We start from the raw sequence: 16,187 nt of genomic DNA on the forward strand, positions 1-16,187 counted from the left end.
AAAGTTAAGTGGGCAGGCTGCTGTGGAGGTCAGTCAGTGTCTGTGTGTGTGTGTGTGTGTGTGTGTGTCTCTGTGTGTGTGTGTGTGTGTCTCTCTCTCTGTGTGTGGTGTGTCTCTCTCTCTCTCTCCAGTCCACTATGGAGGTCAGTGTTAAGGGGCAGAGTGCTGTAGAGGTCACTGTTAAGGGGGCGAGTTATTGTGGAAATCACTGTTAAGGAGATGGGGTTCTGTGGAGGTCACTAATAAATAGGCGGCCGCTGTGGAGATCACTGTTAAAGGGGTGGGCGCTGTGGAGTTCACGGTCAAGGGGCCGGACACTGTGGAGGTTACAGTTAAGGGCGCAGGGGACTGTGGAGATAACTATTAAAGAGGCAGTCACTGTGGAGGTCACTGTTAAAGGGGCGGGCATGGTAGAGGTCACTGTTCATGGGACTGTGGATGCGACTATTAAAGGGGAAGCTGCTCTGGAGGTCACTGTTAAGGCAGCGGGGGTACTGTGAGGTCACTGTTAAGGGAGCAGGGTACTGTGAAAGTCACTGTTAAAGGGGCTGGATGCTGTAGAGGTCACTGTGGAAAACACTGTGTATATCTCTTACCCTGACACACAAACATGAAATGAAATATACCCGTGCGAAGCCGGGTCCTTCTGCTAGTGAATGAATATATATATTCAGTCACAGATAAAGTTGCAGATAGCTGGAACTAATAAATAAATGACCGACTGGCTTGATCTCAAACTAAGGAGCATATAATGTAGGTGAGTCCTTTAAAACCCTAAGAGCTCTCCCTGACTACTATGCACATGCAAGGGTCTCAATGGTAAACAAATTGCATGCCCACGTACCCAAGACTGAGTAACACCTGAAAACCCTATAATAGCGAGGGGACACGACCACCGGCTCCCTGCACTTAATACGGACGGAGTCAGGGTCACCTAGAATCAAGCCAGCAAGGAAACACCATAAAGAAAAAGACTTATCTGAGCAAGCAGCAGCCTCCAGCAGTGAACACCATCTAGGAAGTAGTATAAACCGCAAAGTGAGGCAGTATGGGAGGGAATATAAAGGAAGACAATTAGTCTAAATAAGTGACACCTGGCAGAAGGAAGGGAGATGACAAAGTGAAACCAAAACAAAGAACGTCATACAAGAGTTAGAGAAGAACGTCTGCCAGACCTTCTCACAGAACTGGCAGTGATAGATATAGAGAGAGATATACACACATACAGTACAGACCAAAAGTTTGGACACACGTTCTCATTCAAAGAGTTTTCTTTATTTTCATGACTATGAAAATTGTAGATTCACACTGAAGGCATCAAAACTATGAATTAACACCTGTGGAATTATATACATAACAAAAAAGTGTGAAACAACTGAAAATATGTCATATTCTAGGTTCTTCAAAGTAGCCACCTTTTTCTTTGATTACTGCTTTGCACACTCTTGGCATTCTCTTGATGAGCTTCAAGAGGTAGTCACCTGAAATGGTCTTCCAACAGTCTTTATGGAGTTCCCAGAGATGCTTTGCACTTGTTGGCCCTTTTGCCTTCACTCTGCGGTCAAGCTCACCCCAAGCCATCTCGATTGGGTTCAGGTCCGGTGACTGTGGATGCCAGGTCATCTGATGCAGCACCCCATCACTCTCCTTCATGGCCAAATAGCCCTTACACAGCCTGGAGGTGTGTTTGGGGTCATTGTCCTGTTGAAAAATAAATGATGGTCCAACTAAACGCAAACCGGATGGAATAGCATGCCGCTGCAAGTTGCTGTGGTAGCCATGCTGGTTCAGTATGCTTTCAATTTTGAATAAATCCCCAACAGTGTCACCAGCAAAGCACCCCCACACCATCACACCTCCTCCTCCATGCTTCACGGTGGGAACCAGGCATGGAGAGTCCATCCGTTCACCTTTTCTGCGTCGCACAAAGACACGGTGGTTGGAACCAAAGATCTCAAATTTCCACTGGTCTAATGTCCATTCCTTGTGTTCTTTAGCCCAAACAAGTCTCTTCTGCTTGTTGCCTGTCCTTAGCAGTGGAAGGCCTGATTCACACAGTCTCCTCTTAACAGTTGTTCTAGAGATGTGTCTGCTGCTAGAACTCTGTGTGGCATTGACCTGGTCTCTAATCTGAGCTGCTGTTACCCTGCGATTTCTAAAGGCTGGTGACTCGGCTGAACTTATCCTCCGCAGCAGAGGTGACTCTTGGTTATCCTTTCTTGGAACGGTCCGCATGTGAGCTAGTTTCTTTGTAGCGCTTGATGGTTTTTATGACTGCACTTGGGGACACTTTTTCAAAGTTTCCCAATTTGTCGGACTGACTGACCTTCATTTCTTAAAGTAATGATGGCCACTCGTTTTTCTTTACTTAGCTGCTATTTTCTTGCCATAATATAAATTCTAACAGTCTATTCAGTAGGACTATCAGCCATTTCTCATGTCATTTCTCTAGCCATATGCCTTCTTTCAAACACTGCAAAAACTTACCCTAGCCTCTCCGAAGAGAAAGCTACTCGGTTCTGTTATCCAGATAGTGGGTTCCTTGCTCCCATAAATTGTAAGGTGTTGGCAGTTAAACTACCCTCTGTGTGGTTCCAGTCCGGTCACTCACACGCTTACTTGTGGTCCACCTGTGGTCCAATCCCCGTGCTTTCAGCCTATCGACTGTACGGACTTAAGTTAGACTGTCTGTGTGCTGAAAGTGGCTGGGAGGCCTGTTTGCGGATTGACCACTAGGGACGCTGTGACGGTTTTGTGTCGTATTGTGGCCGCGGCTGTCGCAGTTCGTCACAATGTGAACAGACAAATAAAGTTATGGCTCTGGTAAGGCAGGGAGCGCAAAACGAAAAAAAAAAAAATGCAAAAATGGAAGAAAAAAAATACTCTGGGGTAGAAAGGGTTAAAATAACCTATGTTTTCTTTTGGTGCCGTGAATATTCAATAATAGCATTGTACAGAGCAGCAGTACAACACCAAAATTATTAATGCCTTAATCTTGGTAAATAGTAATTCCATACTGTACATGCACAAGCATGTCATTCTCACTTGTGAAAGTCCAATTTTGTATAGAATTAAAGCTACTTTCACATCTGTGCTTTCACTTTCTGCTATTGAGATCTGTCATAGGATCTTAATAGCTGGGAAAAACGCTCCAGTTTTGTCCCCATTCATTGTCAATGGGTATAAAACTGAACTAAAAGTAATGCAGTGTACCAGAATGCATTCTGTTCCGTTTGGTTGCATCCCCAAGCAGCGTTTTTCTTTCCGCGATGTGGTGCACAGCAAGAAAGATACGTTATGACGCACAATGTAAGTCAATGGAGACAGATCCGTTTTCTCTGACGCAAATGAAAACTGATCCGTCCCCCATTCACTTAAATGGTTTTAGAGACCGATCCGTCTTGGCTAGTTTAGAGATTAACAACCGGATCCGCTCAGTCCTCCATCATGCTGTTCACATTTTGAAATCATGAGACCAAGATAACGGCTAACAAAGGATCAATAGTGCCTCGCCATTGAGAGGCTTCAAGCAGAATGTTCTCAGACGGAAGTGGCCACTGAGCTTAAAGTGTCACAGAGTGTCATCAGCAAGTTGCAACAGAGTTACATAGACACTGGAGTCACAGGCATAGAAGTGGACGTCTTTTGGCCTCATCTTGCGCTGATGACTGCTTCATTGTGAACAATGCCCTCCTGAATCGGATGATGAATTCCAAACAACTCCAGACACATTTAAGGGAGGTGAGAGACACCCAAGTGACATGTCAGACCATTCGAAAACGTTTACATCAGCGTGGTCTGTGTGCTACACGACCGTCAAGAGTACCTGACCACACCACCAGACACAGGCGTCATCATCTTGTATGGGCCAGGGAACATTTTACGCTGGACAAGGGAACAGTGAGCCTCAGTGTTGTTCACTGATGAAAAGTTGATTCAAGATGAGCAGAAATGATGGGCGCCAACAATGTTGGAGACGTCAAGGAGAGCTATATGCATCAGCCACTGTTGTCACCAGACGAGCCTTTTGGTGGTGGTGTAACAGGTGTGTCTAGTCAATACAGAACTGCCCTACACTTTGTGAATGGTACAGTGACGAGTCCATACTACTTGAATAACATCATTAATTTAGTCATTGTGCCTCTGCATGAACAACACAGGCCTAATTTCATCTACCTGGACTCCCCTGCATAACGGAAACGGGAAATAGACTTCCGTTATTCATTTCCGTTATAAAAGAATTCCTCTAAAGGCATTTTGTTAGGGTTTCCATCATAGAATTGCGTTATGGTCCATGGTAACAGAATCCATAACGCAATTCACATTTTACCAGTAAAGTGTGTGTGTGTGTATGTATATATATATATATATATATATATGTGTGTGTGTGTATATATATATATATATATATATATATATATATGTATATATATATTCGTAGCCACTTAAAATTATACAGTCCTGATCAAAATTTTAACACAACTTGAAAAAGGGCAAAAAATCATATTTAGCATGGCTGGATCTTAACAAGGTTCCAAGTAGAGCTTCAACATGCAACCAGAAGAAAAATAAAAAAATAAAATAAATAAGTAATGAGTAGCTCCGCCGTTATTGTTTATCACTTCAAAAATTTGTTTCGGCATGCTTGATGCAAGCGTTTCCATGAGGTGTGTGGGAACATTTCTCCAAGTGGTGAAGATGGCCGCACGAAGGCCATCTACTGTCTGGAACTGTTTTTGTAAACTTCCCTTGTCATCCATCCCCCAAAGGTTCTCAATTGTATTTAGATCAGTGGAACACGCAGGATGGGACAAAAGAGTGATGTTATTCTCCTGGAAGAAGTCCCTTGTCCTGCGGGCATTGTGTACTGTAGCTTTGTCCTGTTGAAAAACCCAGTCGTTACCACACAGACGAGGGGCCTCAGTCATGAGGAATGCTCTCTGCAACATCTGGACATGGCCAGCGGCCGTTTGATGCCCCTGCACTTCCTGAAGCTCCATTGGTCCACTGAAGGAAAAAGCACCCCAGACCATTATGGCGCCCCCTCCACTGTGGCGCGTAGTGGGATCTGCTTGTCATGCCAGTAACATTGGAAACCATCAGGACCATCAAGGTTAAAAAAAAAATCTCATCAGAGAATAAAACTTTCTTCCACCTTTGAATGTTCCACGCAGTTCTGTGGCGTTTCAATGAGACGAGGCCTTTGAAGACTTTTTTGTTTTTGAAGCCCTTGTCATGGTCTTACCTTCTTGCTGTTCTCCTTCGTTTGACATGTGCTGGCGGCCATCTTGGTTTCTGGGTTTCTTGTAGCCTCCCACCCTGCGGCTTCTCCTTCCCACTGGGAGGAGCTGGATGCCTAGCTCATATATATAGGAGGTCTGTGGCTTCAGTTCCTTGCTTGGTCCTCCTGTGTTCACATGCTTCTAAGACTGCTGCTGCTTCTGGTTCCTGATCCTGGCTTCGTCTGACTACCCTGCTGGTTCCTGATCCAAGCTTCGTCTGACTACCCTGCTGGTTCCTGATCCAGGCTTCGTCTGACTACCCTTCTGGTTCCTGACCTCTGGCTTCGCAAGACCCTGCTTCGGTTTAGCCATCTGTTTGGACTTTTGCCTTACAGCTTGATTTTCAATAAAGCCTTCTTATTTCCACTTATCTCTTGTTGTACGTCTGGTTCATGGTTCCATGACAGCCCTTCAGTCTCAGATGCTGTCTGATGGTTCTGGGGCTGCAGTCAGCACCAGTAAGGGCCTTAATTTGGGTCGAGGATCGTCTAGTGTCTTGACGGACAGCCAATTGGATCCTCTGGCTCAGTGCTGATGAAATTTTTTTTGGGTCTTCCATTTGACTTTTTTGTTCCATAATCCTCAGGATCATTTAAGAAATTCCAAATGACTGTCGTCCAACCTCAGCAGCGATGGCGCTCTGTGAGAGACCCTGCTTATGCAGTTCAACCCGACCACGTTAAAAAAGGAATAGTTTTTTTGCCTTTGTCATCACAACGTGTGACTGACTACCTGACAGAAAATGACAATGAATCCACATCTTTGCACAGATTTGGCCTTTTAAAGGCATGTGAATCAACTGAAAAACAGCCTGTTTTAGTTTAATAGTTTTTTTCAATTAATTGAATGCTCAAAAAATGTTTTGTCTCACTCTCATTTCTTCTTGTTTCATGTTGAAGCTCTTCTTGGAACCTTGTTAACCACCTCAGCCCCCCTAGCTGAAACACCCTTAATGACCAGACCACTTTTTACAATTCTGCACTACACTACTTTCACCGTTTATTGCTCGGTCATGCAACTTACCACCCAAATGAATTTTACCTCCTATTCGTCTCACTAATAGAGCTTTCATTTGGTGGTATTTCATTGCTGCTGACATTTTTACTTTTTTTTGTTGTTAATTGAAATTTACCAAAATTTTAGCAAAAAAATGACATTTTTCACTTTCAGTTGTAAAAATTTTCAAAAGAAAGTACATTTGTATATAATTTTTTTATAAATGTATTGTTCTACATGTCTTTGATAAAAAAATGTTTGGGTATTAAAAAAAAAAAATGGTTTGGGTAAAAGTTATAGCGTTTACAAACTATGGTACAAAAATGTGAATTTCCACTTTTTGAAGCAGCTCTGACTTTCTGAGCACCTGTCATGTTTCCTAAGGTTCTACAATGCCCAGACAGTACAAACACCCCACAAATGACCCCATTTCGGAAAGTAGACACCCTAAGGTATTCGCTGATGGGCATAGTGAGTTCATAGAACTTTTTATTTTTTGTCACAAGTTAGCGGAAAATGATGATTTTTTTTTTCCCTTACAAAGTCTCATATTCCACTAACTTGTGACAAAAAATAAAAAATTCTAGGAACTCACTATGCCCATCACGAAATACCTTGGGGTGTCTTCTTTCCAAAATGGGGTCACTTGTGGGGTAGTTATACTGCCCTGGCATTTTAGGAGCCCTAATGCGTGGGAAGTAGTTTGAAATCAAAATGTGTAAAAAATGCTTTGTAAAATCCTAAAGGTGCTCTTTGGAATGTGGGCCCCTTTGCCCACCTAGGCTGCAAAAAAGTGTCACATATGTGGTATCGCCGTACTCAGGAGAAGTCGGGCAATGTGTTTTGGGGTGTCTTTTTACACATGCCCATGCTGGGTGAGATAAGTATCTCTGTCAAATGACAACTTTTTATAAAAAAAAATGGGAAAAGTTGTCTTTTAGAGAGATATTTCTCTCACCCAGCATGGGTATATGTAAACAGACACCCCATAACACATTGCCCAACTTCTCCTGAGTATGGCGATACCACATATCTGACATTTTTTTTTGCAGCCTAGATGCGCAAAGGGGCCCAAATTCCTTTTAGGAGGGCATTTTTAGACATTTGGATCCCAGACTTATTCTCATGCTTTAGGGCCCCTAAAATGCCAGGGCTGTATAAATACCCCACATGTGACCCCATTTTGGAAAGAAGACACCCCAAGGTATTCAATGAGGGGCATGGTGAGTTCATAGCAGATCACCCCCCCCCCCCTGTAATGCTCCATTCAGAGGTCCGTATGTGTTTTGCGGATCCATGGATCGAATCCGCAAAACACATACGAACGTCTGAATGGAGCCTTACAGGGGGGTGATCAATGACAGGGGGGTCAGAAGGGAGTCTATATGGGGTGATCACCCCACATATAAGGCTTCATTCAGAGGTCCGTATGTGTTTTGCAGAGCCGATCCGTGGATCCGCGGATCCTCAAAACACATATGGATGTCTGAATGGAGCCTTAGAGGGGGGTGATGACCCCATATAGACTCCCTGATCACCCCCCTGTAAGGCTCCATTCAGAGGTCCGTGTGTGTTTTGCGGATCCACGGATCGGATCCGCAAAACACATATGGACGTCTGAATGGAGCCTTACAGGGGGGTGACCACCCCATACAGACTCCCTGATCACCCCTTGTAAGGCTCCATTCAGACGTCCGTATGTGTTTGACGGATCGGATCCGCAAAACACATACGGACCTCTGAATGGAGCCTTACAGGGGGGTGATCAATGACAGGGGGGTTATCACCCCATATAGACTCCCTGATCACCCCCCCCCTGTCATTGATCACCCCCCTGTAAGGCTCCATTCAGACGTCTGTATGTGTTTTGCGGATCTGTGGAAACACACACAGCGTGGATCCGCAAAACACATACGGACATCTGAATAGAGCCTTCCAGGGGGGTAATCAATGACAGGGGGGTGATCAGGGAGTCTATATGGGGTAATCAGGGGGTTAATAAGGGGTTAATAAGTGACTGGTGTGGGGGGGTGTAGTGTAGTGGTGTTTGGTGCTACTTTACAGAGCTGCCTGTGGCCTCTGGTGGTCGATCCAAGTAAAAGGGACCACCAGAGGGCCAGGTAGCAGTTATATTAGACGCTGTTATCAAAACAGCGTCTAATATACCTTTTAGGGGGTTAAAAAAAAATCCCATCTACAGCCTGCCAGCGAACGATCGCCGCTGGCAGACTGTAGATCCATTCGCTTACGTGCAGTTCCTGTGAACGCACGCGTTCACAGGAAATCTCGCGTCTCGCGAGATGACGCGCCGGCACGTCCAGGAGGAATTACAGGGCTGTATAGGTTAAGATCCAACAATGTAAAATATGATTTTTTTTTTTGCCATTTTTCAAGTGTCTTAAACTTCTGATCAGGACTGTACTTCTAGTTGTCAAGCTCTAGTAATATCTGACCTTTTTATTGAATTGCAGATTTTTACATTGATGCCCCACCTTCTTGCAAGCCGGCTAAGAAATATTCAGACATTTCAGGACTTCCTGTAAGTAAGTTGTTAAGAAATTAAATTTAGTTACTCTGCATAACATATCAGCTCTATACTTTAAAAACTTTTAAACTAAACTTTAAGATAAAGCTACACATTCCTTTTTTTTCTGTATTTTCTATAAAATAGAGTGAATCTAAACATTTATGCAGAAAAGTAAGGAGTGGTAAAGCATAGGTTATTTTAAAAAAAATAATCGCTATATATATATATATATATATATATATATATATATATATATATAGTCGTTGGCAAAGTATTTTTTTTTTTTTCTTTGGGTGGTTATGGCTTCTGGGCTAATAGAGCTTTGATCTGCTACAAGGATATTTGGAACAATGGTGTTAGTTTACTAGTGACCATTTTTTAACATTCTATGGTGGTTAATCTTAATATTGTATTTTTTATCACATATTAAAGGGGTTTTCCAGGCTTTTCATAAAGACCTGGCATCTTCTGTCCTTTGCAGAAAAAATAGTTTGGTCAGTTCTTACCAGTCTTTTACACCACTGTGCTCACACTGCTCGTGTCACAACTAGAGGTGTTCCCATGTCTTTTTGTTCAGCCCACAGCCAGTGTCGGTACAGCATAGACAACAGCATGAGGGATAGGTAAGTGCTGACCAAACTATCTTTCCTATACAGGACACATGATGCCAGGATTTTATGAACAGCCTGGAGAACCCCTCAAAGGGTTTCTCCGGCCATTTCACCTAAGCTGTAGTTTGTATTACCGACAGAAGGATGTTTTACATAGTACTCACCATCTCTTGCTTCAATGATTCATCCGCACCTGCTGCACTCGCACAGGCTGCAAACTCTTCCACTCAGGTCCCGACTGAATGTGGTCTCTTCTTTTCCTGTTCAGCTTTATAGTAGTAAATGCAGCTGAAAAGACAAAAAAAGCAGCCACTTTCTCAGTAAGACAATCACTGCTTCTAGAGGGATACGTGACTCAAATAGAGCATCACACAGTGCACTAATAAGTGCAATGCTCTTTCGTGGGCATCTTTTATATACATGTATCTATCAAGAGAACAATAGAACTGTCATACCTTCATCTCCATTCTAGACCTACTCTTATAATGAGGATTAGCTTGCAGATTACATCTTCCCACACAGCAGCCTCATACTGACAGTGATTACCCATCTATCGATTATTATTTTTTGACCTACCTGGTGCATTTCTGTGGTGGTGTTTTTTTTTTTTTTTTCTTTTTTATCACTATCACTGTTGTGATTTTATATCCATTAACTTGTGGAATATTTTAGAGGAAGTGCTGGACAAGGGTCATTTTTTTTTTTTTTTTTGTTCTATCCTGCACTTTACTACTGATCTACTTTCAGTTGACTGCTATAGAATGACAATATTTTTTGTTTATTTTTCAGTGACATGGTGAAATAAAAAAGAAAGCCAACAAGTTTAAAAAAAAAAGTTTTCTATGAATATTAAGTTAAATTAAAGGGAACCTGTCATGTGGATATTTGATTATAATCTAACTAATTATATACAATCATTAACTACTAAAATGTACCTTAGATGTATTCACTTACTGGTGTGACAGATGGTTACCTCATAATATACACACAAAGATGCCGCATGCTAATGAGCTGATTCGAGTCAGGCGCGAGTCCAGCGTATATTTAATTCAGAGCTATAGCCACTCCCCTGCCCACCTGCTGCTGATTCATATGGAAACAAACTGTCACTCAGCAGCAGGTGGGCGGGGAGAGTCAGCAGCTCATAAATATTCATGACTCATCATTATCAGCTGGAGCTTTTCAATACAAGATGTTGGCAGATAGACTGGGTCAATTAAAGAAAGTGACCCAGCATTGTGCTAAGAGAATCAATCACTTATTTATGTTGTCCTTAGTTAGGACACCATAAAACAGGTTCCCTTTAAATACTTTTTATGACAGGTGTCCCTTTATATAATAATATTAGAGGGGCTTTCTGTTCCTTTTATATATAAAATGGCCTAGCTGGCACCCTGCACGTCATCATGCAGTAACCAGCTCTGCCCAGTACACACAAAAGACGGAGCTCTTGCTCACAGAGGCTGTGATTGCTGTGAGAAACCAATCACAGTCATCACAGCCCCACTGTAAGCTAAACAGCACTGCAATCCTCAGTGTCCCTGCCTCTCCTTTTACTGTGCTTTATAGACAGGAGAGATTGAGACCTGCAGGGAACACTGAGATAATTGTAACAGAGTATGCAACAATTACAAAAGTGTTTAAAACAATATATTTTTAACCGCCTCCGGACCGCCTAACGCAGATGTGCGGTCCGGAGCGGCAGCCCTGCGCAGAGTGACGCATATACGCGTCATCTCGCGAGGGCCGGGATTTCCAGTTAACGCGCGCACACAGGAACGGAAGGTAAGCGAGTGGATCTCCAGCCTGCCAGCGGCGATCGCTCGCTAGCAGGCTGGAGATCTGATTTTTTTTAACCCCTAACAGGTATATTAGACGCTGTTTTGATAACAGCGTCTAATATACCTGCTACCTGGTCCTCTGGTGGTCCCTTTTGTTAGGATCGACCACCAGAGGACACAGGTAGGTCAGTAAAGTCGCACCAAACACCACACTACACTACACCCCCCCGTCACTTATTAACCCCTTATGAACCCCTGATCACCCATGATCACCCCATATAAACTCCCTGATCACCCCCCTGTCATTGATCACCCCCTGTCATTGATCACCCCCCCTGTCAGGCTCCGTTCAGACGTCCGTATGATTTTTACGGATCCACGGATACATGGATCGGATCCGCAAAACACATGCGGACGTCTGAATGGAGCCTTACAGGGGGGTGATCAATGACAGGCGGGTGATCACCCATATACACTCCCTGATCACCCCCTGTCATTGATCACCCCCCTGTAAGGCTCCATTTAGACGTCTGCATGTGTTTTGCGGATCCGATCCATGTATCCATGGATCCGTAAAAATCATACGGACGTCTGAATGGAGCCTGACAGGGGGGTGATTAGGGAGTCTATTCAGGGAGTCTAGCTAGGACTGACGAGGTGATGCCGAGTCTGTGGGCACTGTGACTGGTGTCTGAGATGGCTGGCACAAACTGCTGGCACTGACTGGTGGTGCTGAGACTGAAAGTGAGTCTACCTCCCACCTTTGTAATGTGTATACACACATAAGATTTGGGAATGTAGTGTCTGGTATAATCAGGTGGCATTATCTATACTAATAAAAGCCCTGTGTACGTGCTCAGAGCTGTTGTCCGTGCGTGTGTGCCGATTAGTGAAGTGCGCGGCGCACAAACCAATCAGCACACACTCCAAACACACACAGCAGGGACCGCTCAAAGCACAGTGCCGCCGGCCAATAAAAACACGGCGCATCACCCGTGCTCAGGGCTGTTGTCCGTGCGTGTGTGCTGATCGTGTCCGTACGTGTGTGGTTTTCTCCAATCCGATGGTATATTTTAACTTTAAGCGTCCCCATCACCATGGGAACGCCTCTATGTTAGAATATACCATCGGATTTGAGTTAGATTGTGAAAACTCGGATCCAACAAAATATTCTAACACAGAGGCATTCCCATAGTGATGGAGAATGCCTTCCCCATTTACTTACATTGTAAGTCAGGACGGATCCGTTCGGCTCCGCACCGCCAGGCGGACACCAAATGTGCCAGCAGTCTAAGCACCACGTGGCACTACCAGTCGTCTCAGCCACCAGTCAGCGCCAGCTGTTTCAGCCATCAGCTGCAGTCTCAGCACCACCAGTCAGTGCCAGCAGTTTGTGCCAGCCATCTCAGACACCAGTCACAGTGCCCACAGACTCGGCATCACCTCGTCAGTCCTAGCTAATAAGTCAGTATTACAGTAAGAGAAAATATCTATACAAATAAAAGCCCTGTGTACGTGCTCAGGGCTGGTGTCCATGCGTGTGTGCCGATTATAGAAGTGCGCATGCGCAGCGGGGACACACACACACAGGCCAATCCAAGTCGCAGAGTCGGGCTCGGGGGCACAGCAGCGCTCAGGGAGGACGACGCCGGGAGCCGGGCACAGCGGCTTTCAGAGTTATACTCTGCCCGGAGCACACTGGACAGCGCAGCCGTCACAGATCCAGGGGAGCCGTCTACACTGAGAGCCGGCTATCTTACTCATTATGCCGCACTCCGCATGCGCCCGCTTCTCTACACGCGCAGTGCGGCCAGACGCCGCTCCATCGGCACACTCTCCACGGACACTACATGTGCAGCATTCTGTTGTAATGGCAGCGGGGGGCAGTCACTGTATTGCACCGGCCCCGCTCACTTACTACATGGTGAGGCAGGAGGCCTGGCGAGTGGCCAGGCACTGGTATCGTAACTCACTAAGTGACGCCCCTGCTCCGCCCACTGCATGAATGAAGCAGGCGGCGCAGGCGCATTACGTAGTGAGTTACGCTGCCAGTGCCTGGCCGCCCGCCCGGCCTCCTGCCTCACCATGTAGTAAGTGAAGATCGTTGTTATTATTACAGTTAGACCTCATGCACACAACCGTTTTTTTTTTCTTTTTTATAGCTCCGCAAAAACGGGGCCCGTAGTTTCGTGATCCGTTTTTATTTCTTCCGTGGGTCTTCCTTGATTTTTGGAGGATCCACGGACATGAAGGAAAGTAAAAAAATAATTGTTTTAGTGTCCGCCAGGCTGTGCGGACCCAAACAGATTCGTTTGACGTTGACACAATATGGTGCAATTGCAAACGGATCCATCCCCCATTGACTTTCAGTGTAAAGTCAGGAGTCCCTATTATACCTTCGGATCAGAGTTTTCTTTAATCCGATGTTATATTTTAACTTGAAGCGTCCCCATCACCATGGGAACGCCTCTGTTAGAATATACCATCGGATTTGAGTTCCCATAGTGATGGGGACGCTTCAAGTTTGAATATCCTACGAACTGTGTACATGACTGCCCCCTGCTGCCTGGCAGCACCCGATCTCTTACAGGGGGTTAATTGTGCCGATCATAGCCCCCTGTAAGAGATCAGGTGCTGCCAGGCAGCAGGGGGCAGACTTCATTGGTGGCCAGTGCGGCCCGTCCTCCCCTCTACTGTATTAATTTCATTGGTGGCCAGTGCGGCCCTCCCTCTACTGTATTAATTTCATTGGTGGCCAGTGCGGTCCCCCCTCTACTGTATTAATTTCATTGGTTGCAGCGGAGAGTTCCGATCGGAGTCCCAGTTTAATCACTAGGGCTCCGATTGGTAACCATGGCAACCAGGATGCTACTGCAGTCCTTGTTGCCATGGTTACTTAGCAATATTAGAAGCATTATACTTACCTGCTGCGCTGTCTGTGACCGTCCGGGAGCTCCTCCTACTGGTAAGCGACAGGTCTGTGCTTTAAGCAATGCGCCGCACAGACCTGTCACTTACCAGTAGGAGGAGCTCCCGGACGGTCACAGACAGCGCAGCAGGTAAGTATAATGCTTCTGCTACTGCAGTCCTTGTTGTATGGTTACTTAGCAATATTAGAAGCATTATTGCTTCTAATATTGCTAAGTAACCATGGCAACAAGGACTGCAGTAGCGTCCTGGTTGCCATGGTTACCGATCAGAGCCCCAGCGATTCAACTGGGACTCCGATCGGAACTCTCTGCTGCCACCAATGATGGCCACAAATGAAATTAATACAGTAGAGGGAGGGAGTGTCATCCACAGATTCCCCCCCCCCCTCCCATAACTGTGTCCTGTCTGTGTCATCCACAGATCCGTTCCCCCCCCCCCCAATAACTGTCATTCACAGATTCCCCCCCCCCCCCCCCATAACGGTGTCATCCACAGATTCCCCCCCCCCCCCCCAATAACGGTGTCATCCACAGATACCCCCCCCCCCCTAATGGTGTCATCCACAGATACCCCCCCCCCCCCATGACTGTTCTAGCACCCTTTATTGTAACGGGTTTAATTTCTAGTACTATATATTTCTCATTTTCTCCTTCAGCACATGTGCAGGGAGTTCCTGTAAGCTGTGCTGCGTCCAGTCACTATGTGCAATTGGCCACGCCTCTTGTATATTCTCTGCCTGTAATCTTACCTGCATGTTGTAAGCTGATCCATGTTTGAAGTGAAGAGATGACTGCCGGTTTCAAGTGAGTCAGTGGTCACACATTCTTATTATGACCACATGCAGGCCTATGTGTGTACATAGGACATAGTTGCCTGCTCTAGTGAGGCAATTTAAAGGGGGCCTTTAAACATGGATTGTGTATCACTAGAACTTGGTTATAGTATCTTGTTAACAGTGGGGTTTGACTGCCAGAACCCTGACAAATCGCCAAAAATGGGGCTGAGGTGCACCGCTGCGGGCCCTTCAAAGTTTTACAATACACTGTGATTTGGGCATTATATTCTGAACTCCTCAGAGTGCAGTGGCCTACTTTATAATTTTTAGGTTATCAATGACTGAACCCCATTGATCCCACATTTAGGCCTCTTTCACACTACCGTATGGCTATTTCAGTGTTTTGCGGTCCGTTTTTCACGGATCCGTTGGTCCTTTTTTTTGTTTCCGTTTCGGTTCCATTTTGTTTCCCTTTTTCCGTATGGCATATACAGTATACAGTAATTACATAGAACAAATTGGGCTGGGCATAACATTTTCAACAGATCTTTCCGCAAAAAACGGAACGGATACGGATGCATTTCCGTATGCATTCCGTTTTCGTTGCGGACTCATTGACTTTAATGGAGCAGCGAAACGTGATTTGCGGCCAAATATAGGATATGCACGGAACAGAGATACGGAAACACGGAAACACGGAAACCGGAATACATACGGAGTACATTCCTTTTTTTTTTTTTTTTTTTTTTTTTTTGCGGACCCATTGAAATGAATGGTTCCGTATATGGAACGCCAAAATGGCCCGCAAAACGGAAAAAAAAAACGGTAGTGTGAAAGAGGCCTTATTTAGTATTTTATTTATATAGCGCTTACATATCCTGCAGCACTGTACATACATTGCCGTCTCTCACATCACTCCTCTCAATAGGCTCTCTATTGTTTGTGTGTGGGTGAACTGGAGTACCCAGGGGAAACCCATACAAATACGTGCGGTAACATCATGCTTGCCAACTCTTCTGCTATATGGAAAAGCAGTAGTTCGTCTTTCAGGCGCAAAGAATCCGATGCCAATGGAACTTGAGATTAGCAAATCTTCTTTATTACAGGTATAATGGTTACAGCAGTTGAAAGTCAACGTGTTTCACACGTCCGTATGTATTTTGCGGTCTGTGAAACATCCTCAAAAATATGGTTATGTTGCAACCGTTTTTTTGTTTGTTTTTTTAGCGGATCCATTGTAACAATGCCTAATCCTTGTCCGCAAAATGGACAAGAATAGGACAT

The 16,187-nt window shown here is 44.9% G+C and overlaps 1 protein-coding gene across 2 annotated transcripts in view; it reads left to right on the top strand.

Annotated features, from left to right (window-relative positions):
* The window catches only part of INO80C (INO80 complex subunit C), a 134,531-nt gene that overhangs the window by 97,376 nt on the left and 20,968 nt on the right, over positions 1 to 16,187 (top strand). The window contains exon 3 of one of the 2 annotated variants that reach the window (XM_044294648.1): positions 8,750 to 8,821. In XM_044294648.1, the coding sequence (XP_044150583.1) occupies positions 8,750 to 8,821 (72 nt within the window). The remainder of the gene's footprint in view (positions 1 to 8,749; positions 8,822 to 16,187) is intronic. The other variant, XM_044294647.1, reaches the window with a different exon arrangement.

This window comes from Bufo gargarizans, chromosome 5, assembly GCF_014858855.1.
Source record: "Bufo gargarizans isolate SCDJY-AF-19 chromosome 5, ASM1485885v1, whole genome shotgun sequence".
NCBI classification, from domain to species: domain Eukaryota; kingdom Metazoa; phylum Chordata; class Amphibia; order Anura; family Bufonidae; genus Bufo; species Bufo gargarizans.